This window comes from Pyxicephalus adspersus, chromosome 9, assembly GCF_032062135.1.
Source record: "Pyxicephalus adspersus chromosome 9, UCB_Pads_2.0, whole genome shotgun sequence".
Classification (NCBI taxonomy): Eukaryota; Metazoa; Chordata; class Amphibia; order Anura; family Pyxicephalidae; genus Pyxicephalus; species Pyxicephalus adspersus.
The window spans coordinates 61271076-61299072 of NC_092866.1; the positions used below are offsets into that span (position 1 = coordinate 61271076).

Consider the following 27997-nt stretch of genomic DNA (forward strand, 5'->3'; position numbering starts at 1 on the left):
GCCAAGGAACTGTTATATATTGCAGGGTGTCAGGCCTTAGGTGTGGTGGCTGCATTTGTTTTCCTAATATTAAGACAAAGTACATTTCCTGCAAATACAGAAAACAGAATCTGTGTAACTAACTATGCACTGAACAAAACTGGGAATGTTTAAAACTCTCCTTTAGATAAGTTCCATGAATTGCAGATGTCTATGTAATGAAAAGAAGCAAAAGGGGCTGGCTGCAGTCCACGTAAAAAGCTCAACCCGAGGTGAGAACTCTGCTCTCCTATAAAATGAAGTGAAGTAGCGTTGTCACGCTAGGGGGGGACGTATGTTCATAGTAGGATCACCCAGTTAAAAAAAAAAAGTCTGGGGAAAAAAAATGCAGTCACCCCATCTAAAACTGTTAAGATACAAAGATTTACATTTTGGGTTTGGGACACACATCAATTACTCTAAAAGGACCACATGGTCTTTCACTGCTGTGAATATTCCAGAGTTTGGTCACGGATTGTCTACGTCACTAGCATGAGAGATCACCAAGTGCCTCTAATGATTTGCATAAACATTTTTTACTCACTGCATAGAAGATTTATTTACAGCAATTTATGGGCAGTATATTTATTACAAGATGTTTAGCTTACATGTCATAACAAATACACAAAAATTGTTAAAATGGGTTAAAAAATAGTTTACATTTTTTTTTTCCTTAAACATAAACTACAGAACCAGAAAAATCTGTTTCTTTACAAAAGTACATAAAAAAAAAACAACTTCATATACAAAAGAAGAAAAGAACATGTGCAAAGTGTCAGTTTCACCTATGCCAATTGTGATACAAAACCTTCACACGCGCCTTCATTTTTGTGGGGTAGTAAGAGAAAAATTCCAGTGGGCAGAATTTTTTTTTTTTTGGCACTAAAGATGACGACGCTGCCATCTTATTAAAAATAAAAATGTGTGGTCATAAGTTAATAGGATTGGTTTCATCAGTATAACGATGTACAAGGCTATGGCAACAAACTGGGGAGGTGGATCTGCGGGAAACCAATAAATTTACACACACGGCTTGGTCCGAGACATAGGAAGATACAAAAAATTATATATACAGTACAAACTTTGTCATAGAAGATAAACATATTAACAGTTTAAATTTGAATTACTCCAGTCAAGTGATATTACAAGTGGTCATATAAGTATTTTTACTTTTTTGGACACTAAAAAAGAAAAAAATTAAATAAAAACATAGCTGTCGATACAGAGGGGTTAATTAGGAATGTCCAAATTACTATTTTGGCAAAACTATGTACATATTAGATTTAAGTTGATCCTTCCTCTCTGTCCTTCATGAATTTAAGTGCATGTGCTTGCATTAATCGTGTAGTGCATTTTTTTACGAATGATGAGAAGTTGGCCTCGCACCTTTGGCGGTAAGCAGTTAGGCCCCCAATACTTCCCTATACTATCCTGCAGGTGAGTGACTATATCTGTTATGACAAGTATTATACTATTAGAAAATTAAAATAAAGCACCACGCTGCACCGACACTATGGACTGATTGAGGCTAGTTGTTGAGCTACGTAAAAAAATAAAAATAAACACAAAACTGTACAGTGTTCTGTAAACTTGTCAGTCTGACAACATCAGACCTACTTCTGATCCTGCCCCAAAGTCAACTTCAAGTCCCCATTGAACCTATTTTAGTAAACATATTGGGAATGTGTTAATGAGCTGCGTAATACTTTTTATTGAAGGCTGCTACGTTCTATCTTCTAAGACAGCCTTTCACAACCAGGGTTTCTCACCCGGGGGCTAGGGAGTCCTGAGCAGTAAGCGCAGGTGAAATAATCCCCTCAACACTGACCACTAATAGTAGGGGATGCCAAGATTTTTGCAGTCTGAATTTCCTTTCTGCTATCATTTAAATTCAAGATTACTTACAAATAATGCTGTCATATATGAGGGGTTTAAAAATGATATGACCCAGGTGTATTCTTGTATTTAAAACCTTCCATAATTTATTGATCATGCTAATGCAGTATGAGCTGTGGGCATACTTTATAGAAAGGGGTTTCCTAAAACCTGTTAATTATTGCCAGTGTTCCTGGTGTAAAAAGGTTGAGAAAGGCTGTCATAAGGCATGGCAGAGAAACATACACTTTGCAAATAGTGGTAAGTCAACCATTTTGTTTACCTATGTTGGTCGCCCTGGTGTTTGAATTGCCAGCTATGCCAAACGTGGCTTGCTGTTATAGGAACACCATGATACATGGAAAGCCAGATCTCTAAGAGCTTCCACTGGAAACTAGTCACACATGGAACGCCAGATCCATAAGGGCTTCCATTGCAAACTGACTTATGGAAAGTTGGATCTATAAGGGCCTCCATCAAAAACTAATGACAAATGGAAAGCTGGATCTGAAAGAAGTGTTGCTGTAGAAAACCCTTTGCAACAATAAAAAAGGGGAACCTTTCTCCCTTCAAAACTTCAATTCCCTGAACCAACATTGGAGAACAAGACTGAAAAAAAATTCAGTACTGATTATTTCCCAGCCCTGCCTTAAATAGAGGGATTTTTAGAAAAGTTGGGCTACATTTTAGGTTCCCATATTGTGACCTTCTTCTGTAACATCCTATAATAATACTTGCAGTGCCCTTGTGTGGCAGTAAGCTGCCTTTGTGTTACAAGGGAGAAGGGCCATGAAGTAGAATGTCTAAGGGCCCTGTAATATTCTGGAGATATTGGCTACCTGAAAGGAAGTGGCCCTTCAACAATGAACAATGCAAAAAAAGAAAAAATGTAAAACCCTCCTTCCTGTAATAGGAAGAGATATGGCTAGGGCTATCCCAGAGATGTCAGTCTGTGCTGAATCCTAGGCATCTGATATACAGCTCTGGATCTTGTCCATCCACTGCTGGGCACTTTGTGCATCCTGAGCGCAGAAACTGTACACCCGCTTGCTGGTTTTCACCTGCAATGAAGCATTAAGAAGTTCATTAGACACAAAGATAACCAAAAGTTCAGGTGTTTTAGGTTCCTTATAACTAAAATAAACAAAACTGTAGTAGATTTTAAGTCTACACTTTTTTTTTTTTTTGCTATCACCTGGTCCCCATGACAGTGCACAATTCCTTATAAAAATATTTATATTTCTGACTTGCTTAATAATTACAGTGTTCTGTGCAAAAATTGTATTTCCACAGAAGTTTCAGTGCATTGCTAGATATAAAACAAAATTTAGAGCTGCACTCATTTGTGACATTAGAATCTGCCATATTGTATTTCATTACACAGCGACTCCATTATGAAGTCATTCTTCACATGATAGCTTCTGATCAATAAGTCACAGAGTTGTTTTCTGAGGTAATGGAGGTTTTGCAACACAACCACCCCCGAAAATTGGCTATGGTTATTTTTAGTAAAACAAAAAGAAGGCCTTTCTGTACATACCTATGACATGATATGGGGAGGTCAGGCACAAGCTGTCCCGAGCCCCAGTTCCTGCTCATGCTGGGTGTACAATTCTTGGCACACAATATAAATCTGGCAGTGTATTGATCATATGAGACCCCCTCTAATATGTACTGTATTGGTCTCTATAGATACAGCTCTATTTCTGCCTTCTCCTAAGTGTGCAGTGATGTCATGGCTTGGAATTTTTTGGGGGCCCCACCCTACAATTCCACAGTTCCCAGATGGCATCTGGAAAGTAGCCTTGAGATGCGAGCATCCTGCAGGAATGTATTGTTTCACTTCTCTATCTGCTTCCAATTACAGAAAGATTTCTTCACATATCTCACATCCAAACTGACAAGCTAAAAACATGTTCGCATGGCCCGCCGGCATCTGATTGGTGATAAATTGGCGATCGTTTAAGACAACAGACGCATCCGATCAGAGTGCAGCAGTTTTAAAGGGGAGTGCCAATGAGAAATTCAAAATGAAAGGGAAAAAGATATCTGCACAGGGGTACAGATGTTAACCGGGTACTGCTGTATTGCCCCAGGGTAACACTACTTTTATTGGTTTGCTACCCTGTGTTCTGCTTTGCTACCATGTGAACATGCTGGCCAGATACTCCTTACCCCACGCTTCTCTTAAAAAAAGGGAACCTGTGCTTTGTCCATGCAAAAGAAACTCAAACCTATAGCTTACTCTGTCACTCTTGGGGGCATACAAAGCAGCAGGGGAGCAAAGAAGGCAGTATAGGCAGATGCTGTGCATTAAAGTGAACCTGTTGCAGTGCCCTGCATGGTCAAGGCATAGGACTGCCTATGAAGCCAGAGCTGTAACAATGTAGGGCCTCCTGATATGCACATGAACTTCCATGTGTGATAGTGCCCAGGCCTGAGCAGTCACACACTGTAATAGGGGTGTGTCTCTGTTCTGATGACTGCAGACCTCTATGACAATGCCCTTATTAGACAAAGTGACAGTGTCTCTTTATGGAGACCAGGCATTGTTTTAAGTACTCCTATGAGTCAATCTGTATCATGATCCAGTAATTCCCCTTTTAGCTTGCTCACTTAGTTTGTTCCTCATAACTCATGTAGCTGCTATCTGTACAGGTTTGCCACAATCTAGTACACCCACAAGTAAAGTCCTTCTTTCCGGGGTAGTTTGGCGAAAAGCTGGTGAATTATCTCAGACCATGCTTCATGTGCCTCTTAAGACCTCATAGTCTTTCCAAAGGGTTGTGCACTGAGAATCTACTGACTGGTTAGGTATTGACCCTAGTGTGCTCCTAAACACCTCCATGACACCTGCATGGCCATGCAACCTCCAATACCTTCCTGTGTACCCTGGACACCCTTCTTTCAGAGCATTTAGACCCTTATCTGTGCCGGGGCTCCTAGGTAAGGTAACCTCCCCCCCCATCCCCAATGTGCCAGATCAAGATTCAGACCATAATCGTTGTACACTCCACATAAGGACCATGTCTCTTTTTGGGTTCAAATGGTAACTACATCATTAGACTTTTCCCTCCACGTTTAATCTGATTCATTGTTACATTTCAATTACTTAAGAACATAAACCATGGGGGAGCTTTGTGCTTCTTCCATTTCCTCATCTAGATCGAGTTACCATCCTTCAGAAAACACATGTGACATGATTTATACGCGGCTAAAAAATGCTGTATCCCAGCGCAGAAAATAATCAGCTCCACCCCGCCCATATTGCGATCGCCACCCGGCTTTACATCAAACCACCACTGACTGTAATTAGGAGATTTATGAGATGATTAAAGACTTATTTCTTCTGTGTCTAAAATGCCATATGACAATATGATAGTTTTAGAAAACAACCACCAACTTTATCGAAAAACAGGCATCCTTCCACCGCTAACTGCCAGACACAAAATAAAAAGCACTTTTGCTTGGGATGACTCTGTCTCCTCTGAAGCACATGATAACTGCATTGGGAAAAATTAGATAATAAAGCCCAGCTCCCACAATTCAATGCAGGCCTGTACTTCTGTATTGTCAGCAATACCAACCACTGAATGGGACATAGAAATGTATAGAGGTGTCAGGTACTGGGTTAGCTCCAAGCAAAGGATTAAAAAAAATAAATAAAAGAGCTTATGAAAAATGACTGATTATATTATGGCATCAAGAATGTATCTTTGCAGATTTGGCAGCGAGGAAAAAAAAAAAATCAACATTTTAGTTTAATTTCTGATCAAAAACCTATAGTATATGTGCTTGTGCACGAATGAAAAAAGTCAAATTGTACTCACATCAAAGAAAGCCTTCTCATTGGCGTGTTTTGGCACTCCTATTGTTGGTGCTGCAGGAACAACTGTCTCCACGTCAGCGAGATCGATGTGCCCCTTACAGCTCGTGTCCTCACCAGAGTCGTAATATCGGAGCTGGATCACAGATAGGAAAGAGCAGCATTAGCGATTCATCATCACTGAACTTCTATGAATAACTACATTATATTCCAATGTACAATTATAAACCTGAACTTCAAACAGCCCAATGAAAGAATAGAAGGTTCTCTATATAAAATGTATCTATGTCCCTTTATTTTAGTTTTGGATAGAGAGGGTTATGAATAAAATCACTGCCATGTCTCTGTCCCATTGTGGAGATTTAACTTCCTGTACTCGAGACAGATCAGGAAATGAGCCATCTCCAGAAACAAGAACAGATATCCCTATTAGAAGATTTCCCTTCACAATCTAGATAAAATAGAGAGGGTGATAGAGACCTGTATTTGGTCAGCTACCCACAGACAAACTAAGGCGCCACATTGGTCTGTCCTATGTGTTTTCCAAAGTTTCCCACAATACCTGCCCTTTACAGAAGACCTACCTGGTGTTTGGTGACATCAAGAACAAACCATCGTGGTTTCCAGCCCTTCAGCAGAGCGCCCCTCTTGTATAAAACACCTTCAAATGACCTATGAATAAAAAAAAATTATTGTGAATAGATTGGCCACATATTGGATTAACGTGCATGATCGCTGCCTATATATTCTATAGGCAAAAGGAACATTTACACAGTGGTAGCCCGCTATGCAAACCTGATTGCCTGATTACAGATAATATATATATATATATATATATATATATATATATATATATATATATATATATACACTGCTCCAAAGATTACCTGTTCTCCTCGTTCTTGGAGGTAAAATGATTGTATAGTGTAGCTGATCTTCGATCCACCCCATTGGAGGGCGAGGATGTCATGTGCTGCTCCTCCCCTATACCGCTATCTGGAAGATGGATCATGGATGTCTTCTGATAAGATTGCAGGTTGGGGGACATCAAGTTGGATGTTCTCCTCTGCAAATCAATAACAAAAGATATATTTTTATTTTAATAATAAACAGGATTTCTAAAGAACCAACAAGTTATGCAGCGCTGTACATCAAATAGGGGTTGCCAATGAATGACAGATACAGACAGTGACACAGGAGGAGGAGGAGAGGGCCCTGCCCAGAACAACTTACAATCCAAGAGTTGGGGGAAGTAACACACATGAATGTATTCTCAGTTTACTTAAAGAACAGGTTCATGCAATTTCCATATATTCTATTGTAAATTGCATATAGCATTGTATTGATTGGCAACTGTTGTCCATGTCTGTCTATTCTTGGATGTCATAGTACACCCACGAGTCATCGGCTAATGAAAAATATAATTTACGTGCTGCAAACAACACAAGACAACGTACAGCTCACTTTGTCCTTACTGAAACCTCAATTGGGCTAAAAAAACGTGTTTTGACTTTGAAAGTACATAACTCTGGTATTTTATTACATAACCAAAAGAAAAAAAAAACAAGACGACTGGCCAAGTTGAATGCAGAGGACCACAATAACATCGAATCATCCCAGGACAATACAATACAGGAACAACCCCACACTCACAATCTCCGTCTTGGCGTCCTCCTTCAATTTCACCTTCGCCTTCTCCCACAGAAGCTGCCACCGCTCTGAACTCTGATTCAAGGCACTCTCCAGTCTCTCGATTTCCTGAAATCAGAACGCACTGTCCTTAACATACTTCATCAGATGTCTGTCCCATAAAAAATAGATTCTTTATGGATTTCCCTTCTCGTGAAACCTTTAGATGACACCAGCAATAATCTGAGCCAAGATTAACAATCGAGACCTAAGAAGGAATAGCCAGTAAGGAAGAATGCTCAATCGGGGCGGTGCAATAACATGGCCTGAACCCGACCTATTGTTCCGCCGTCAAAATGGGAATGAGATTTATGGGTATTCTTGGGATACACAAGAAGGAAGGAGTGCAAAAACTCGTCGAATATTGCGAGTGGTGGAAAATCACCGGGACAGGAAGTGAAAGTATTCAGATGTGTCCATTCACATGATCATCATAAAACTCTCTGCCAGCTAACGGTTGGCTATGGTGTAGATAGCAAGGGTCCAGAATTGGCAGGGGCAGTAACATGATGAAATCTTTAATCTCCTGCCGACAAGAGAAGCCATCTGCTTTATGAATTTGGCGAGGGTAGTGTTAAGTTTTTATCATTATTTACTAAGCCTGGTTATAAATGGCATCTTGTTTTATGATAATTGGGACTCCACATGGAGCTGCAATTAAACCGTCACTTGGAAAGAACGTCTAACATTTCAATAACATTGCTTTTACGACCCAGGAGAGTCTTTAATTATTAAGGGTCTTCAACTCCGATCCGAAAAAAAAAAAAAAAAAAAACAGCTTAAAATGCTCACAAATAGATTTGTCACAGTTTGTACATGATAAAAGGATAACGGAGGTCAGAATACCAACACGCAAGTCTCTATGAATTCTGTTCATAAGAAAAAAACAGAATTCAGTGAGATTTCCTACAACCACCCAGAACGTCAAGTACTGCCCAAAAAGTTTACATCTCATGATGATTTAAAACAAAGCTTGGTATTCTGTACAGTAAATGTGACTTCATAATAATGTAATGCACATGACAGCATTTAGTATAAAAATCAGAAACTAAACAAGGAAAGTTATGATGAGACAGCAATAATGTACAAAGCGTATTTTCAGTTTTCACCCAAGCTTGGTATGTATGGTAATGAAGTGAAGCAAATTAAGTAATTTATCTTAATCTTCATGTCCGCTGACAGCTGTCATCAAAGGTCCACCAGTCCACATTTCCTTTAGTTTACTTAAAAGCTGAAGTTTAATCTGCATACGTTTTTCCCTCTCTGGTTACTCCGTTACCTCCTTATCAATGTGGTAATTATATTTCTAAATAAATCTTTCACCTTTTTTTTTGCCACCTAAAGCCACAACCCTCATCAACCCTCCAACTTACGTTCATAAGATGCGTTATAGCATCCGGCTGTACTTTGCTGACATCATCATAACATGGCCAGACCACTTTCCTTTTTCCTTGTTGGGATGTTTCTTCAGTTTGTTCCTCGGGGGCGTGTAACCGAGAAGTAGATACTGTCCAATCGTAGGACGGTCCCATTGCCAACGTTTCCTCTGTGTAGTACTCCCATTTGCGGAGGGTGGAGATGTTGGCACTTGGCTTTAATGCCTAAAGTGGGAATGAAGGAAAAATCTAGCAATCGAGAAATTTACAAATGAAACACTTACAAGAAGTGTCTGTCAGTCTAAAGGATGTCAAAATGATGCAGTCATGTGACCCCTCTCCTTATTTTCTGTGCAACACGTCTGGATCTAAGATGGCAGCACACAGTAGCAGTCTCAGGACTTTTGGAGGTTAAATGTTAATATATCTTATAGGAAGATAGTTTTTGACAAATAGTCCAATGAAAGGGTCTCTCCAATAACTTAGTCTGTATACAGGGTTGTCATATGGTAGCCGCTTGCCTAATTTTTTCTGCTTACCTCCAGTTTAGTTGGTGCATATAAATAGTTAAAGAAAATGGGACTTTTCCTTTGCACCCTCTCAATATATTCCCAGATACAAATGCCTTTCCTTGTGTGTTTGTCTCCCTTATCCTCAAACAGGGTGCCTAAAATGAAACAAAAAACTCCATTACTATTACATTGTAAGGGATGATTATCTAATACTGAGAAGAAGAAATGGTCAACTGATACAAAATCACAACAATATATACACATTACTGTATTAAAAACAAAATATGAACATTCAGTCAGTGCTGGTGACAAACCTCTGCCCTGTCTAAGGTCTGATACATATAGTGCCAACCTCAGTCTAGCACCAGCAGTTCTCTATGGGCTGATTGATTTTTGACCTTCCTACCCATTACCTGTGAGCCCAGACAGAGAAAATTCTTGTCATGCTAGCTAGACTAGCATCAGACTAGCTAGAAGACTGCAGGAAAAGTTATGTAATGGGGCTTCAAAGGGTGGGTAGAGATTAATTTTATTTCCAGTGTACTTTCACTTTAAAGTGTACCGGAAGCTGACTTTTTTTTCTGTCTTTTTGGATAGTGTGGTAAGGAAATGCTAAATGGAAATAGTGGGGATAAAAAAAAGACTTATTCTTTTTAGAAACTTGGAGGAGGTGCTTCCTAAAGTGTATCTTAGAGAGGAAGTCTGGGTGATAAGGGATCTAAACATTTCAATCAACAATAGTTCACTTTAAGAACTTCAAGAATTCTGTATTTTAAGGTAACCTCCATTATCAAGTATTGCCGCATTAATACCTTAAATAAAATGCAGGTGCACTTTCATTGATTTCACAAGCACCTTCCTGGGCCCTTTGATATGCATATTCCTATGGAGGAGAACACAGCAGGATGCCACTCTCTACCCATAGAGCAGAACAGTGCACATTTGTTCACCTGTCACTGTAAATAATCACAAAAATCAGATGTCTGTACTGGGCTCTTTATCCCTGTCAAAAAAGGGCTGCCTTGTTATAGAGCTGGAGAAATGGTGTTCGTTCATAAAATTAATTCAAGTCTCTCCCTTGTATCATGTGGCAGTTTTTCTTTGTAAAGCTCCTTGTAATACATGATTCAGACATTTCTTTCTGAGAGCAGTAACATTTTGCGTGCATAAAATAGTTTTGATTCCCCTATGCGACCACATCACTTTCTACTGTAAACTAACAAATTTAATCTTGCGAGTGAAAAATTATTTTTATTTTACGAGAACAAAAACAATGAGCTGAATTTTGGCGGATTTCTAAACACATCTAATTTTAGAGGACAAGTGTCATTAGCTATGCCTACAAAACCTTGCACTGAAATGAAAACATGTTTTTATAGCAATTCTATAGATAAACTTGGAGACGTCATGCCAAACAGTCTTCAAAGTGTTTATTTTGCTTTTTAGAGCATTTCCTTCTAGCCCAGTTTTAGCTCCTTCTAGGTTATTTGGTGACCCTCGGACTCGGATTCAGTAACTTTTCGTCAAGGGCCTAAAGTGAACCTGGTACTTTTCATAGTGTTTTACCCCCATGCGATCTTTGCTTTCTCCAAGAGGTAAATCAGGGTGAGAAATGTTAGTAAAAGAGAGGAACCTGTACAACTGTACAAGACTCCAGGTAAGGCATTAGGTTGATTTAAAAGCATTTCTTAATAAATTAAATAAGCTCCATATTTCCCCCAACCAAACATATTTTCTTAGGACGCCATATTGTTCTGGCTTTAGGCTGTTTAGATCAAGTGAAGTCTTTGTTCCTGGCAGCAAGCCTGGTGCATCTACCAATGCCGTAGTTAACAACAGTACCCATCTACACCTGCACATTAAAAAGCTACCTGTTATCACTGCCTACAGAAGTTTTGGGTCAGTGCCCTGCCACATGGGCCATGCTGTGTTTTTGTGGACCTTTAAATTTTTTTTAACTTTTACAGATTTCTAGCACTTTACAATGTAGACATTCAGAATCTTCTTTTCAAAAGAGCTATACCATTTCCCACCACCAAATCTGTTGCAGGCAGCAGAAAGCTTTTCATTGCTCCCTCAGTGAACAGACTGCATCGCTTTAACTTTGTAAAGGCTGACTGGTGCCAGATATATGACCACAGCTAAGAACTGCATAAGCACCAAGGTTTTTATGATTGTGTCATTGCTTAACCAGCATCTCATTCCAGGATGTAGACAGTGACCCCAGATGATTCCAAAAAATAGATAGCCCCTTCGTCTGATAAAGGAGGGAGTTCTGCAAAAAATACTTGAATTGTTACACTGACACATGACTTAGCATGATGATCTTAACACATGGTAGATTGTAACCACAGTTTAGGCTGAAACGTGTACCTTATCAGTCTGGGTCCCATAGGGGTGTTACATTTGTAGAGGCCTTACAGTAAGTGTCCTCCTCCATCCTTAATTCTAGCGCAACATTTGTCCTGATTGTAAAGTGTTTACAAAAATAGGTGAAGTTCGGTTCATTGTCCCCTTTTATGTAATCTCCCTTCAATCAAGCACCAAATGAATTATGGTCTGAAATTATACCGATGACACAATTTATCATTTTCATACATTCTTCTCATTGCTGACGAGTTCATCAACCTCCACTTCCCTAAACATGACTCGTTGTTATTGGGAACAATTGTGAATAATGATCCCCCGCGGCTGCAGCGTGCAGCCCTGTCACATACCGTGCTCCAGTCTTTCGTAGTCCGAGTCCAGCAGGAAGGTCTTGAAGCGGTTGGAGACGTGATGGAATGCCAAAAACTTGAGATAGTAACGATTAAACTCGAACTCCGTGGGGTACTGATTGTGTATCTGAAGACAAACGAGAAACAATAACATCATTTTATGGCTGGATGAGTCTGGAGTCAGCTTCGTAAATGCTGTATGACAGGGTAATGGGTGAAAATGGTTATAATCCGTAACACGTTTTATCAGAAAATGCAGCTAGCACTGCCCTGGGCACTCAGGGTTCACGATATTTCCGTATATACCTTTGTCTAATGCGACTGCCAAATGATAAGCGGAGATACGTTTTTGTCGCTGCTAAAAAGCATTTGTTTGATATTCTGTATGGAGCCAAGTGATAAAGTTTGCTTTGTACTGTCTGATGTTATGAGTACAGAACAATACAACGTCTGGTGTAAGCTGAAAACAATATGGACCTCTTACTAGTATAAAGCTCAGACTTAAAGCAGAACTAAACCCTGCGTTACTCACCTGTACCCATTCCCTTGCAGGTCACCACCATTGTCTTTCTTTGCTTCATCTTTGTGATCGTCACCTATCTTGATTGGCTGGGATGGAATGACATTCTCATTCATTGAGTTCATTCATTTCTGGTGATGCAGAGGATGCCGGGAACGCCGGGTGATCTGGCAACCAAAGCGGACGCTGTGTATGTGTGGCTCAGCTTTGTCGCCAGAAACCCTGAGTGATCAGGCAGGTAAGGAGGACATCACCTGTCTCCTTCTGCAAAAAACCCTTTCCTGATCCAAGTATTTTTAAAAGTGAAACAGTTCTGCTTTAAAGCTGTATTCTCAGTGTTCTCCCCAGCCCCTTTAAGCTGGGCGCAACACCCAACACTTTTCAGTAACCACCCGGCTGTTTTTGGATGGTTACTGAAAAGTTGGGTCACAATACAGGGGACTGCCACCTGCCTGAATCTGTGTAAAATACACAAATAAAATAACTATGTAATCATAATTATATTGTTATATTATTTTCTATATTTGTAAGCAGTACAAGTACCTGACCTGATATTAGCCTGTTGGAGTCTTCTGTACAGCAGATCTCAGAAAGGGGGAGATAGAAGCAACACACTTCGGTATAGAACATAGTGATAGGAGAAAAGAGCAGTGTGACACAGATTTGAGTTTATCAATCTGCTGTTTCTCCTTTCACTGTTCATTCACCTGTAAGGGAAAGCTAAACTGCAGTAGAAAGTTAATTTCTCTTCTACCAGACAGGATAGTTGTGTAAATCTAAGGACTGGGTGGACAGAAAAGCGAATCCTTTAGAAACAGGGTAATTAGCTCATTGATATGTAGTCATTCATTCGGTTTTCCTGAAATTCAGCTTTGCATCCAACTAGAAATTTTAGCATAATTTCACATGCAAAAGAAAAGACAGGCTGTCCCCAAAACATTTGTTTCTAATGACAGTATTGCTTATTTGTACACTTCAGTAAAACGTGAAAAGGAACCCCTTTTCTCACAATAATCGATCACATATATCAGTTGATATAGTGTACTTGGACTTTGCTAAAGCATTTGACACTGTACCCCACAGACGGTTAATATGCAAGTTAGGGTCGATAGGTTTAGAAAAGTCAATCTGTAAATGGATAGAGAACTGGCTTAAAGATCGCGTCCAGAGAGTTGTAATTAATGATTCATACTCTGAATGGTCTAAAGTTATTAGTGGTGTACCCCAGGGTTCAGTGTTGGGACCTTTACTGTTTAACATCTTCATAAATAATATAGAGTTTGGGATAAAAAGTACCATTTCTGTGTTTGCAGATGACACCAAACTATGTAATGGAATGAAGTCCATACAGTATGTCTATAATCTACAAGCAGACATGGATGTACTGTTTGATTGGGCAGCCAAGTGGCAAATGACATTTATATAGATAAATGTAAAGTTATACACTTGGGGGCTAACAACATGCATGCTTCATACTGTCTAGGGGGAATACATTTGGGGGAGTCAGAAATGGAAAAGGATCTGGGGGTTCTGGTAGATCATAGACTTAATAACAGCATGCAATGCCAAGCTGCAATATCTAAAGCTAGTAAAGTACTTTCTTGTAATAAAGGAGGAATAGACTGCAGAGATGGAGACATTATCCTGCCCCTGTACCAAGCATTGGTCAGACCACATCTGGACTATGCAGTCAAGTTTTGGGCACCAGTTAACAAAAAGGACATTGTTGAATTGGAGAGAGTGCAGAGAAGGACAACTAAACTAATAAAAGGAATGGAGGAGCTCAGCTATGGGATGGAATCTATTCTCTCTTGAGAAAAGACATTTAAGGGGGATATGATCCCCCTGTATAAATAGATGGGCCATATAGAGAACTCTCTTCCCCATTATTCCCTTTGAGATCATCACAAAGAACAAGGGGGCGCTCTTTGCGTCTGGAGGTAAATAAGTTTAAACTCCGGATAAGGAAGGGATTCTTCACTGTAAGGTCTGTGAAAATTTGGAATCGGCTCCCTCAGGAAGTACTTTCAGCAACTACTATAGATTGCTTTAAGAAAAAGCTGGATGTTTTTCTAGACGCACAGAATATAACTGAGTATTAAGGCTTTACAGTAGAAATAACAGTGACTGCTGATCCAGGGAACATCCGATTGCCTCATGGAATCAGGAAGGATTACCTAACCTACTATGTAACATTCAGTCTTGCCCCTGGAGCTTACAAGTTGATTAGCAACACATAAAACAGTAAGAAGATCCGTAACAAGGAATGCTGAATGCAGACCAACCACATGTGAGGAGCTCAGTGAAACACGGCTGCAGTGGATTTCATTCAACTAAATGTAAACTTACAATGAAAAAATTTAACACCGGATGGACTTTTCACTCTATGCTGTGGCATACAATCTCCAATTCACCGACTTGTGACCGAGCATTTAGTAAATTTAATTGGAGAAGCTGAGTTTATGTTGGTTACGATAACCTAGAAATGGTCAAACAATGACATCACACGCCAACTGCCTCCCCAGATGTGATTCTTAGAAAAAAATAAAAATAAAACAATGGTATTCTCCGCATTCTGAATTCAGCTGACACCTGCAGGATTTGGCGTAAACAAGTTTTCATAAGAATTTGGAAAGGACGCCATGTGTTCTGTGTATGGTATGCTGGACATACAAATACATGCATGTCCTGGAAATGGGCAAACCTCAGACACGTGGCTGACATGATATTTAGGGAGACACACATGTTCAGTCCGGAGTCTGCAAGCTGCATTTTTATGCATTTAGCATAACAAGCGTTGCTTTCTGTTTGGAATGCATGCAGCTGGAAATGGAGCAAAAAATAAATGCATGTCAACACGAGTTTCTGGGGTACAAAGAATCTATCGCATCCAGGGGTATTAAAGATTCTCATTACCCTCTCCGGTATCACCCCTGACCTCCTCAGTCCTGCACTGGCACAATGTTGCTGGTATTCTGCCCAATTCCTGAGCAGTATTCAGAAACAATGCTCACATGTCATCAGTGAGCGCCACCTAAGCTACATACACATACTAAAAAACTGTTGCTGGCGATGATCACGATTGTTTCGCCCAGTAGGAAATTTTCTAACGTGTGCCTCAATGCTGTTTAATGATCAGCGGCGAACACTGTTATTTTCTAACTTTAGCGGATGCATTGGGATACCTCCTGCACGTCCTTCCCCTCAACTCTTCATAGAAATATACAGTGCTATGTGTACAGAATTTATTCATTCTTATGTCATTGGAAATGATTGCAAAAAGTCATTTGCAACCCCACCACACTATGCAACATCACTAAACTAAATTTTCATACACTTTACAGAAATCAGAAGAGATTCCTGGCTGGTGCAGGCTCTGTCACTCTTAGTCTGTTGTTTGCATTTGTTTTGGCACCTGAACCAGAGCTGTCATTGTGACACTTAAAACACAGGAAGGGAGCGGTAGTTTGTATTCCTAGCAACCGCACAGACACTGAATACAGTGCACAGTTGTCAGGGTACCCATGGCCATGACAACCTGGTTCCAAGACTCTGCTAGAAATACCCAACTCCATTTACAGTATTATTTGGAGCCCTGCTCAGTCCTTGCCACAAACTCTAAAGACGTCTCTCTGAATTTCTTCTGCTTCATGGACTGCCATGACCAAATTCAGAATATACATTAAAACTTGATTGAACCCGATTGATTAAAGCTTTCCATGACTGGAGAAGAGATAGACTATCATAGGTGAATCTGGATAATCCAGCAAACCTGTAAGATCATCGAAACTCAGCAGCCTGCAGTAATGTTTTCAGGTTTGGAATGTTTGCTAAGATGGATAGAAGCTGTGACTGCTACCTCTGTAACTTGTTATCTGTTAGTGAAGGGTACTTTTCATTCTTTTTATTACTGTGTGCTATTTTACTGGTACGATGATGATGGATTTACCTCACATATATTCACTTTCATTGCACAATATGTGATCATTAAATTCCAAGCATAAGCACTTAGGTGCTACATAGTTCCTTAGCCTCTGGCCATCTCCTGCAGCCTGTCTTTGCTGTAGTATGTCCTCAATTTTTCCCTTTTCTGTTGTAGTATGTACACAGTCTTTAACTTTAACTGTTATTCATACACTGAATAATATAGGTGCCCCTGTCATGATGTAACATGTGCTACTTTACCCCCTCTATATCAAGATAGTTGACTACTTATTTGTAGCTCAGCAATGTCATTTGAGCTGTTGGTAGAAAAATGATTGTGCTGCCCATCAGAAGCTGGTAATATTTCTCTCTTACCTGGTGAACGCAATCCAGAAACTGCAGGAAGATTGGCACAAAGCCACTGCCCTGACTGTTAAGGGACAAGTTACTGCGCTGGCTGAACTTATGGCCAAATGAAAGCCATTCCTTCTCTATCAACATGCGGAATCCCTCCAACGTGCGGTAATATGGATCTCCAAGGAGTTGTACAAGAGAGATGATCTGTGAAAAGCAAACATTTGTAAAGAAGGACATACATATATATGTTTATTTTATGCAAATTTCTTAAGCTGCGTACACACAATTTTTGTCGTTGGAAAGGATCTTTCACGATCCTTTCCAACGACAAGGGACTGCACGATGCATGAACGGTGCTGTACATACAGCACCGTTCATGCTCTATGGGGAGGGGAGGGGGAGAGCGACAGAGCGGCACCCTGCTGCGCGCTCTCCCCCTTCCCTTGCATTAGGATCGGTTGTCGGTTGTCGTCCATCGTCCGTGGATCCGGCAGGTTTTCGCCCGATATTTGGCCGATGCCGATTATCGGGCGATAAAAATCTGCCGTGTGTACGTAGCTTTACTCTACAGAAGAAAAGAATGGGCCAGATCTTGGTACCTATTAAAAAAATGAAGTTCAACTAGGACAAATGTTGCAATTCTACATGTCCAAAATCAAAAGCTGAAATTTCCATTTGAAATAAGTGTGACTGTCCTTGTATCTCTGAGTCAGCCAGCACCAGAGAGTTCCTGACATCACTTTTATTTTCTACAGCTTGGTCAAGGGCCTGGCCTGTGTGTGGATCATGGGGGAGCACCCTGTACCTTCTATCTAACCAGAGTTTCCAGTTCTGCAGAGTAATACCCTCTTTTTCCAATCCAAGTTTACTCGGCAGGGACTGAAGGCAGCCAATATAAAGACAGACTGATTCACTTAACAAGAATTTAAGGAATTACTAAATAAATAACTGTCTTTTTGAATAGGGTTTGTAACCCTGTTATGTCAATTGTATCTCTGAATACACCAAATACATAACAGAGCTTATTGTTAGACATATATACAATGGAAAGACCTATGTTATGTAGAAGGGAGCTGACACCAACCTGCGTTGTGATATCCCAGCCGTCCTCTAGACTGATCATCACTGAAGATCCGCTCTCCATGAGCTCCGACACAATAACAGAAAGCTGGATTATCCTGTGTATCTGCAACATATCAGATTGTTTGGAAATATCAGAAACCTTAACACATCACAAAGAATAATTTTACATACATTTTAATCGATCCTGCAATTTAAAGACCCAAAGAGGCAAAAGAAAAAGAAGTGATAGGAAACCTCTGCAATGGTGGGTATAGTAAAATGAGGTTTATCGCCAGTCCTACTGATCTTCTTTACCTCATTTTTTGCCCTGGACGAACAGGAAGTGAAGAATACCTGTCTTTAATGGGTACACTACAGAGACATGTATCTATTGTAGGGAAAAGTTAAAACCCTAAGATTTTTTTTTACCGTCACACTGTCCAGCTGACCACCCACCGCAAATACTTGTTCTGGTATCACCAGGACAGGAACTGAGAGTAAATCCCTAAACAGGAACAATGAGGAGATTGTATCATTGGTTTCTTGTGTGTTCCAGTGACTCCCAATTTGCTATTTTCCTATCCAGGTATCACTTAGACAGGAAGGGGGAGTCAAATGATAACTCTATATAAGCATTTTGAGGGACTAAGCCTTGCCTGCAATAACCTAGCTGCGGACAAGCATGTACTAGTATTACAAAATCAGTCAAGTCAGACAAATCCACAGACATAATTTCCCATATTTCAAACTCTGATAAAGAGGGCAAAGCTGAACCCCTGAAAGGCATTGGCCAGTTTTTTATTTTACATTGGAATAAATATTGTCATGGTGTGGCTCTTCAATTCTCTATTCCTTCAATAACAACCCAAGATGACCATGAAAGCCCTTTAATGTGCAGAAGCTTCCAGTCTAAAGTCTATACACACAAATTATTTTCACCCTATTTTTGGTATTAAGTAAAGATTTGGGTGCCCAGCACTATTTAACTATTCCTTTAAATATCACTAAAAATTTGATAGAAACTATACCCTCCACCCACTTCTTAAACATCTAAAAAAAGCAATGGTTGGGGGTCTGACTATAGTAAATCATAATTCTGCTGCAACGCAGTCAGAGATAACTATATAATATGATTGTCACCTGTAGAAACCACTCCGAGTCAGCCAGAGTCTTGAGAAAAGTGGCATCTGAGTCCCCAGGGACACTGCTCGGCACACAGGCTCTCATCAGCTTCTTAAAACTTGTCTTCACTTGCCGAATATCACCAAACTCAACCGGGACAAACTCACAATTCAAGGCAAAGTCAAACTTAAAACCCTGGAGAGAAAAATGAAAGAATTAAAAATCTTAATTAGGATCATCCCAAAGCAAAATTCAGATGACCAAATCCTTTTACCTTCATGCATGTGACTAAAATGGAATGTTGAGAAACAGCATTAGGCATACCTTTCTTTAGCCCTAAAACACATTATTCCCTCATATGAATCCTAATAATGGGCTAATATATATTTGTAACTTTGCAGAGATAATGTATAGCTTTTCACATTTTGGGTTTGCATATTGTGAAGAATTTGAGAACTTCGACTGCTCTAAAATGCATTTTCTTCACAAGACCATTCACCTTGGAGAACAGATTTACTTTAATAATTAGGTTGTGTTATTAGTTTATTAGCCCCTTCTATCGTCACAGCTGTTTTTTTTGCTTTGTCTAACCTATAAGACAGCTATGTAGAGGAGGCCTGGATAGCATATCCAGAATCTGTGGATGGACACTGTCTCCATAACAAAAGGTGAATTATTAACACAGCACACACAACAACCACAATATAACAGTAACCCCATGTAGGAGCCAGAGGCTTAAAAAAAAAAGACAATCAATTCACATTTATAATAAACAACATAAAACTCAGGAGTGAACAAGATGGATAAAGTAAATCTGGCGTTTAATCTGCATAAAACCCATACTTGATACACAGGGCTTTAGCATGACATTGAGAAATGGTTTCTATCCACTTTAACTATCTGAACATGGGAAGCTGGTATGTCTCTAGCATTCTAGCACCTTCACTTGTCCAGCAGTTATAGGTCTTTGTGAAATCAGAAGACAACAAGATCATTTAGATAAATAAAAAGCTCAGCTAGTGAATGTTGAGCTTTCCTAATCGTGAGCAGCCGATGACCCCGGTAAAAAGTTGGCCGAACAAGTGTCGGAGAGACCTCTGGGTCAGCGGGGTGCATTAATTCCAGTGCAGCGTTTACAAAAAGCGATAAAGCAAAGTAATTATGAGACCAGCGGCACCGGGTCGCTGTCCTGCAAAGGGGGCTGGTGATAATACTAGCTCATGAGGGGACACATTCCATTCTAGGAACGCCAGATGAGATAGAGCTCTCCCCGTAGAAAATGCCTCGGACAGAGGAGTCGCTGCTGTTCTTGGACCGTGGCCAAATGTTACAGCGATAGCACAAAGAATGTCGCCCGGAGAGCAATGTCCTTTGAGCACGAGGGGTTAAGAAAATGGGTCGTGGGATTATCAAGTTGTGTATTTAGAGTGAACTACAACTGTAAACTCAGCATTACTGAGAAGCAGCTATTTGAAGAATGTGTCGATAAGGTTCTGTTCCGAGAAAATGAGATGGACACCGAGGACTAAAACTGGCAAATTACAATCCCAGAACTAAAAATTATTCACCTAATAACATTTTGAAAGGAACTTGTAAACAGTCTGTGCTAAAGGGTGCAAACCAGTTCCCAACAGGTGAGCTTGTTTGTTCTGTTTTTTAGGAGAGTTCTACAACAAAGCATCAAAAGAGTAGAGGAGAAGCTCAGCAAAAGATCTCCTAAAAACTGAATTACTAATTACCCAGTGTGGACCATCTCAGCCCTATTAATTGGCACATGGGTACAAATTCCCACAGTCCAACTTCAAACACTTGTGGAAAGCCTTTCTAAAAATTTGGAGGCCGCTACCCTTGTAAAGGGTGAATTAAGTTCATAATAACAACCATGGTTGCGCCTGATTGGACAATTAAATATGGACCTAATAATGTTCATGGTTGTGCAGTTTGCTTGGATTTAGGATTTGAGCAGATGTTGGAAGGAACAAACATTTTTAGAACTCTATATATTTGCACAAATTTAATAAATTGTCAGCAAAAGTATACTGTACTTTAGCAGTAGAGAAACTCAGAGCTAGAAGGGTAAAAACTAAGAGAACACACATTTAACAAATACTTCTTACCCTCAACTGAGATTTTTCTCCAAAGATGTAAAGTGCAGCCTGGCGCTTAAGCAGGTGGTTTTGTAGTGAGGTCTGGTCACTGTACGAAGCTCCATGATCTTTTCCTGCTAGCCGTGTGCCAACATCAATGAGAGGTGTCTGGGTGGTGATTAGACGATTGCTTGAGCGCAGGCTGGCCCAAACCCCTGAGTGCACAGTACAAGAATATGAGCAACGAGGAAAAAAAAAACTAGTAAAATGAATAAGATTATGACAAGATTGGTGGTCACTGCAGAGCAAGTCGTATCTGCAGAATGATGTCTGTAGGGTGCACTAAGTCTACCATAAATCACCTCGAAGGAAAATATACTCAGCAGTAAAGATTTGGGTTTGTGTGCCAACAAATAACAGATTCTTTTTATGTTTCATTGATAATTCAGTACCAGAAAGTCTTCAACTTCCATACAATTTATGCTTTTTATGCAGATCAAGTAAAGTGGAGCCCTAAAGTCTAGCCCAGCTACATAACAATTGTGGCAGGTAAGAATGAGATCTAAAACCTGTGGAAAGATCTTATTGGCTCAGGCACGGACTGGTCAGCAACCTCACCAACCATCATTCACCCAAAAAACAGTAATTTAGGATTGCCCAAAATGAATCTTAATAAGCATTGGTTTGCACCAAGCATGGGTAACCACAGCAGGACCCCCAGCTGGCAAAGCATTTTGCTACTTCTAGTTCCTTACCAACAGAAGATACAGGTCAACCATGCTAATTTTGGCACAACAGAAACTTTGCATGTTGTATATTTACTTGGAGGTGATACATATCATCAGTTTAGACAGAACTAGAAAGAAATTCATTTGAATAAATAGTTCTACAAAAACAAAGATCTACAGAAAAGAAATGAGTAAATGAGACAAAACTATGACTGCAAGTATGCTGAATGTGGAATGCAAAGTGCATATGCCATCTGAGATGTAATAAAAGCTATGTAGCAGTGAATGATGGGTGTAATATGTCAGGAGTGAGTGATGTGAGGGTAATGTGGGGTGAATAGTGTGTGGTCTGCTCTAAGGGCTCAGCGAACAGCCGTATTATCAGTCTCATATTAAAACAATCCTAACTTGTATATGTGCAGAGTAAAAGTAAACTTGATTGAAATACATTCAGGGAAATTGAACTTTTTCACAGGCTTAAGAAAACTCAATTTCTATGGCTGGAAATATCAAATGAAAAGAAATTTGTATTGGACTAAAGAAGGGGTTATCTGTGTGCCCTCAAAATGTGTTAGATATCTCTGATTTTCTTTTTCTTTAATAAAAATAGTTTTATTCTGGATATGTACAAGCAGAGTTGCAATGCCACCCCTCACTGTTCATTTAAAGACAACCCTAGAAAAAGAGGTATGCCCATTAAATCTAATTATTTCCAGCAAGCAACCACTAGAATATTACATTTTTATTAAGATGTTTGACCATAGAGATATGAATTATCATGTCAGGTCAGTGACTAATCCCTACTGAATCCAGCTGGTCAGACAAATAGGATCTCTGGAAGGTGAACAGAAAGGGCAGCCAATACATTGCCCCCCAAGACTGGTTTGCTGTAATGTCATATTACAAAGTCATTTTTTCCTTTTCTCCAATAGAAATGAGTAATGCAAGTGGATAAATCATACATATTACAGCGATGGCCCATTTAGAGGAACAAAAGTAAAATCTTGCATGTAACTGAGACAAGGGTAGCTTCATCAGTTCAGAAGATGCAGATGCACTTAATTTCACTTTGGTGAAAAGCAATCTAACTGAAGTGAACTGATGTTAGTGCGACTAAAAATCAAGAAAATCAAAACCTGGAACGAAAGTAGAGTAAAAAATCCCAGCAACCAATGAGGTTAAATCAGAAAAAAATATTTTTTATGCAAGCAAGGTATGAATAGTAAATTAATGCACACTTGAAAAACTATGCTTTTCCAGAAGATCTTCCTCCTGGTGTGAAATCAAAGCAAAGGGCCTGAGATTCACTATGACCTCATGGTTTCCGCTCTGCAAGGTTTACAGCCTAGGGGTCCTAAGCTCTGCACACTTGTGTTATGGGTCATTGATCTGCTTCTACTCTACCTTTAATGGATTTTGAGTTTGCCATGCAGGCTGCACCTTAGTGTAATTATGAGGAATGAGAAGGCTGTGAAGGGTAATGTGTAATGGGCACAGATGGCCAGTACCTGCAGCATGTATTCGCGCCTTAGCGGCTGGGTGTAACCCGAGGACTGACGGAGGAACAAGAGAGGAGAGGAAAGAGACAGAAGGTTCCCATGAGACAAGACAAACACATCAGAGCATACACAGAGAAATAGTCTTTAAGAGTGCAGAGGAGAAGATCTTCTCTCCCTGAGCTTCTCCATAATGTTGTTGCCTCAAAAGCTGAGGTGAAGATGTAATAAACAATTATTCCTTACGCTGAACAAGAATGGATACCCTGTCACCATAATCTACACCATGAACAAAGAGAAGGATGGAGCACTTTGATTTTACTGAAGTTTTACTAAAGATAAATTTTATAGCTTGGTTGAAGGTTTAAAGTTAGAATTATCAGACTTTGGTTTAGGGTAAATACCCAGCATTGGACTGGATTAGGAATGGAAATTATGGCTAAGCTACCCAAAATGTAAACACTTGCTGGCAGTCACTTTAGTAGGCATATATTGCTCCAATCATGTTCAACTCAACCTTGCAAGATACAACTGCAGGCTACTTGTGTAGCCAACCCCATGAGAGTCTTTTGTTTCATCAGTTTAATGATCAATTGCTACTTCTTGAGATTTGAGCGGAATTACTAAATTGGTCCTGTGTAGCTCTACCCCAATTAGGTGACTTCTAGGTAGTGGATAAAGGCCTGTTCCCACTAGTTCAGTTTGCATTGGTGTGTGTTGTGTTAAAACAGTCCATTCATTTAATTGACAAAGCAATACACTGGTAAGGTGCAATTAGTTCATTGCCAGTAAAGGCAAGCAGCAAAACAATGCAAGTCCTGTGTTGTGCTACCACAGCACAATATTAAGGCCTCCGAGCAGCAAGCGATTAAGAATTACTTTATAGCCTAGCCCACATAGTTCACAATCCATGATAGATTCTCATTTAGATTTATCAAAAACGTTGCAGTGTGAGAGCCTGGCCGACTCGATTTTAATGTAGTGGAGTATTTAGTTAAGCTTTCAGACTACACAGTTGTTAAATGTTATAGCTATTGCACAGAGACCAACAAATCAGATTGTGGTCACCTATAGATTAAGTCAGATATGAATTTTGCAATAAAGCACATCGTTCTCCTTATATGTGTCAATAAAAATGTGGATTTGGTGAAGACACACACTGGAAGTCTTTGGCTGCCCTGCAAAGGCAATGCCTGGGCTTCTAGTGTTACTGAACCTTTATAAAGAAGGAAATGCTTCCATATGAGCTGCTCTCTATTTATACAATTACATAGCTGGAAACTCAAATTGTTGGGGACCACAAGTAGCAGACGTGCAGGGCCACGCCATGGGGACAGGAGATCCATTCTTGATCAGAGAGAAATTATTCTTTTTTCAAGTCCAACTTCTTCCTTACATCTCCCTGCAGCTCTTATTCTTTGTAAGAACATTACGGAAGTGAGAGAAGGAAGTGAAGGCATACCATCTGAGAGAAGAAACATTTCCATGGAGCTGGCCCTGGAGCCAAAGCAAACAAGGATTCTGCAGAGTTATGTGGAGGAAAACCACCTAGTCTTTAATGGAATATGACCATCCGACCAAACATAAAAATTTTCATTCAAATGCTGGGTGTGGGATATTGGACAATAGGTTGGGTTAGCACAGCACATGGAAAAAGCAAGCGACTTCTGCTATACATTGTGAAATAGCAATGGGCATTAAATCATGTAAAGGTAAAACAGGGTTTCATATTGTGGTCATATCACTTTGTACTGTGGAAAGGGAATCTGTCAGGATAGGAAGATGGGAGCTGCCATTGCTAGTTTGTTTTTAAAAGAAGAGCCCCAGGGTCATCGTTGCAATCTTTGTTTTACTTTTTTTTGCAGTTGTCTTACCACAACTTGGCCTTGGACTATGTAAGGGATATTAGACTCCCTCTCAGCGACAGGTTAGTGACATGACCATAGGCTCTATGCAGCACTGCGTAAACTGTCCTTGCTATATAAATACATAATAAAGAATATACCCCTTTAACTGAAGAAGTTGGGATTAGGAGGTGTGAAAGCTCTATAATGATTTGTATGCATCTGGTTGACTGCAGTGTCAATAGACGTTTGCAGATAAGCCCTGAAATTAGGTGACCCACAATCAGAGGATTAGAGAGAGTCTTAAATCAGACAATTAATGCCAATGTAAACTTGTACAAAATCCTTGATTGCACCCAAGTTCGGCCTTACTAGCCCCCAGAGGTCTCTGTATAAAGAGGGCTCCCAAACTCACTTACTAACCTCCTCGGGAAAAGCTATTGGACGGACTGCCATCCAAGTGTCCTGGGACAACATGTTTAACCATACTGCTCATTCGGTAGCTCTTTCTGGCACTGCCTGAAGCCATCCAAACAGACGGACAACAAAAACAACGATAACAAAAAAAAAACATGTTATAAGCAACACAACAATGAAATGTAAACACAAAATTATGGGTTTCAGGAATGCGTATTAAAAGATTGGTCCACGCACAACTGATACCTCTGTGATGGGGAATTATAAGACAGTCAGTGATTCATTAGCATCTACCCAGAACTGAAATATCAGTTATAAGTGGACCGGCTGGTAAATTCCAACACCGTGGTTCAGATTTGGTACTGTGCATGAGAACGGTTAACACATGAAAGTCGTGTGCTGACACGATTAGCGGATTAGGTGTGGCGATTGCGCTGGCTGTTATGGAAAGCGAAGCATGCATGGCTTTCTGATGGGTGCACTTCACAACGGCAGACTTTTGTAAGCCGATTAGACCGGCAACTTTCCTGAGTCACATGCCGCTCCGTCTCTGATCACCTCTCTGTGAACTGACCTGGAGAACCGGCACATGATGGCCGACATCAAGAGGGTTGAGGGAAGGGGGAGTGTAAATTGTAAAGAATAGCACACTTTGAATTTTTTATCCCTGGGTAAAACTGACCATAAATGGGTCAATTTTACGATTTGATCAAACAATCCAATCAATTAATATAATACGAATTGATTCAGAAATAAAAAGAACCTGTAATTTTCCTTTACATAGACCAACAGGTTTACTAAACCATTTTTCACCCTCAGCGTACTTACTATTACCTAGTAACCCCTGCCATTACTACCACCACTGTTGCACCTGTAACTTGGAACATAGGGCACAGAGTTGTCTGCTGTAAGGTAGTTAATACACACTTAATGTATACTATAGAAAAAGGAAAAATGTTCATTATTTATAGGCATTTTATGGCAATTGTTCTGCCACTTTTGGGTGGGGTGGAGGAAATAGAAGTGTCCAGCAAAAAGTTTAAAAGTTTCTGGTAGATCTGTATGTCATAGTTGCTCGAATCTAAGCATATAATTGAAGCCTCACATAGTATCTGAGGTTGGTACAGCACTTATTTCCAACCAGAGACCTATAAAGGACAGTGGGCCCCAAGGCAATAAACAAAGAGGTCCTGTGAGAACTCCAGGCCTGTGTTCTGACGTCTGTACCAAACACAAATGGAAATTATGGTAAGGGCAACACAGAGGAAACAAAAATAGGGTACTACAGTCATCTTATTCAGGGAAACCTATATTTATGTATGCCAAGTCTGCAGGCTGTACCTGGTGACAGGGCCAAGGTAGGCCTGATGGTCATGGTGCTCCCTCCATTCGACTTGTAGTGGACAGAGATGGCGTTTAGTAAGGCTTGTAAATATTTCTCCTGCTCGATGCTGCTGGAAGACTCGAGAGATGAGGCTGGAGCTGAAGAAGAGAAGTAACAAACCAGTGAAATTTCCTGTCTGCATCTTTTAATTCTGCAGTAATGTCATATATTCCTGTACAAGCAATTCTTCCAATACTAAACTAACTGCAAAGACCCTGCAAACTAAGCTGGTGGTCAGGTGAATCATAGGAGCCACAAAATAGCCACAGACGCCTCTCACTCCACCCATACATTCCAGTTTCTTCCTTCAGTGGTGAAATACAGAACTGTCCAAATAAAAACTACCTGTGATATAAAGAGATTAGCTGCTTCCTGGCAGCAGCCCTGCTTACCTTCTAGCACCTACATACTAACCCCCCATTATTTATAAAATCAGTTTATCATGTTCTCTGATGAGCTTATTGGATGCATTCATTTTTTTTTCTTCAATTGGTACCATTTATTAATATTGCAGCTGAGTTTTAGATAATCTTAAAATAAACATTTTTTTTCCACTTTGCACGATACAGAAAACCATGTGTCTGCACCCTCATGAGACCCTCCGAGAACTCACCAGCAGTGTGCGTATTCTGAGATTTGAAGAGCCCGACGACCGTCTTTCCATGGAAGCCCCCAGACCGAAGTAGGATAGCGTTTGTTTTGCAGTTTTTCCAGGAGACTACTGGCAGTCTGTTATGGCGATAACATCTGGCGACTCTCTGTAGACTGCTGTCCTGTACAGACTGTGGCACAACCAGGAGACCGGGGTAACTGAAAAAAAGGTAGGAAAAAAGAGTAATTTCACAGATGATGCACAATAATAAGAAATGAGAGTATTAGTGGTGCAGGTAAAAAATGTAAAAGCAGTCCTGAGCCACTGTGGAAAGTTAATGTCAGGACAACAGATGTCAGATGACATGACTGTATTCACAGCTCTCTACACCTAATAATTAGTGGGGGTCACAGCCTGTTAGCTTTGTCACAGAAATGTTTACTTCATTTTT

The 27997-nt window shown here is 40.1% G+C and overlaps 1 protein-coding gene across 1 annotated transcript in view; it reads right to left on the minus strand.

The window, feature by feature from the left end:
• Positions 1-550: 550 nt before the first annotated feature.
• The window catches only part of SBF2 (SET binding factor 2), a 244611-nt gene continuing 217164 nt past the window's right edge, over positions 551-27997 (minus strand). Inside the window, exons 26-40 of the mRNA XM_072421567.1 lie at positions 27568-27764; positions 26912-27052; positions 25577-25672; positions 21116-21300; positions 19017-19193; positions 17899-18000; positions 16833-17018; positions 12014-12140; positions 9324-9451; positions 8782-9009; positions 7373-7477; positions 6607-6785; positions 6304-6391; positions 5724-5855; positions 551-2954 (exon numbers count right to left, since the gene is read on the minus strand). Coding sequence (XP_072277668.1) covers positions 2856-2954; positions 5724-5855; positions 6304-6391; positions 6607-6785; positions 7373-7477; positions 8782-9009; positions 9324-9451; positions 12014-12140; positions 16833-17018; positions 17899-18000; positions 19017-19193; positions 21116-21300; positions 25577-25672; positions 26912-27052; positions 27568-27764 — 2170 coding nt within the window. The 3' untranslated portion in view covers positions 551-2855. The remainder of the gene's footprint in view (positions 2955-5723; positions 5856-6303; positions 6392-6606; positions 6786-7372; positions 7478-8781; positions 9010-9323; positions 9452-12013; positions 12141-16832; positions 17019-17898; positions 18001-19016; positions 19194-21115; positions 21301-25576; positions 25673-26911; positions 27053-27567; positions 27765-27997) is intronic.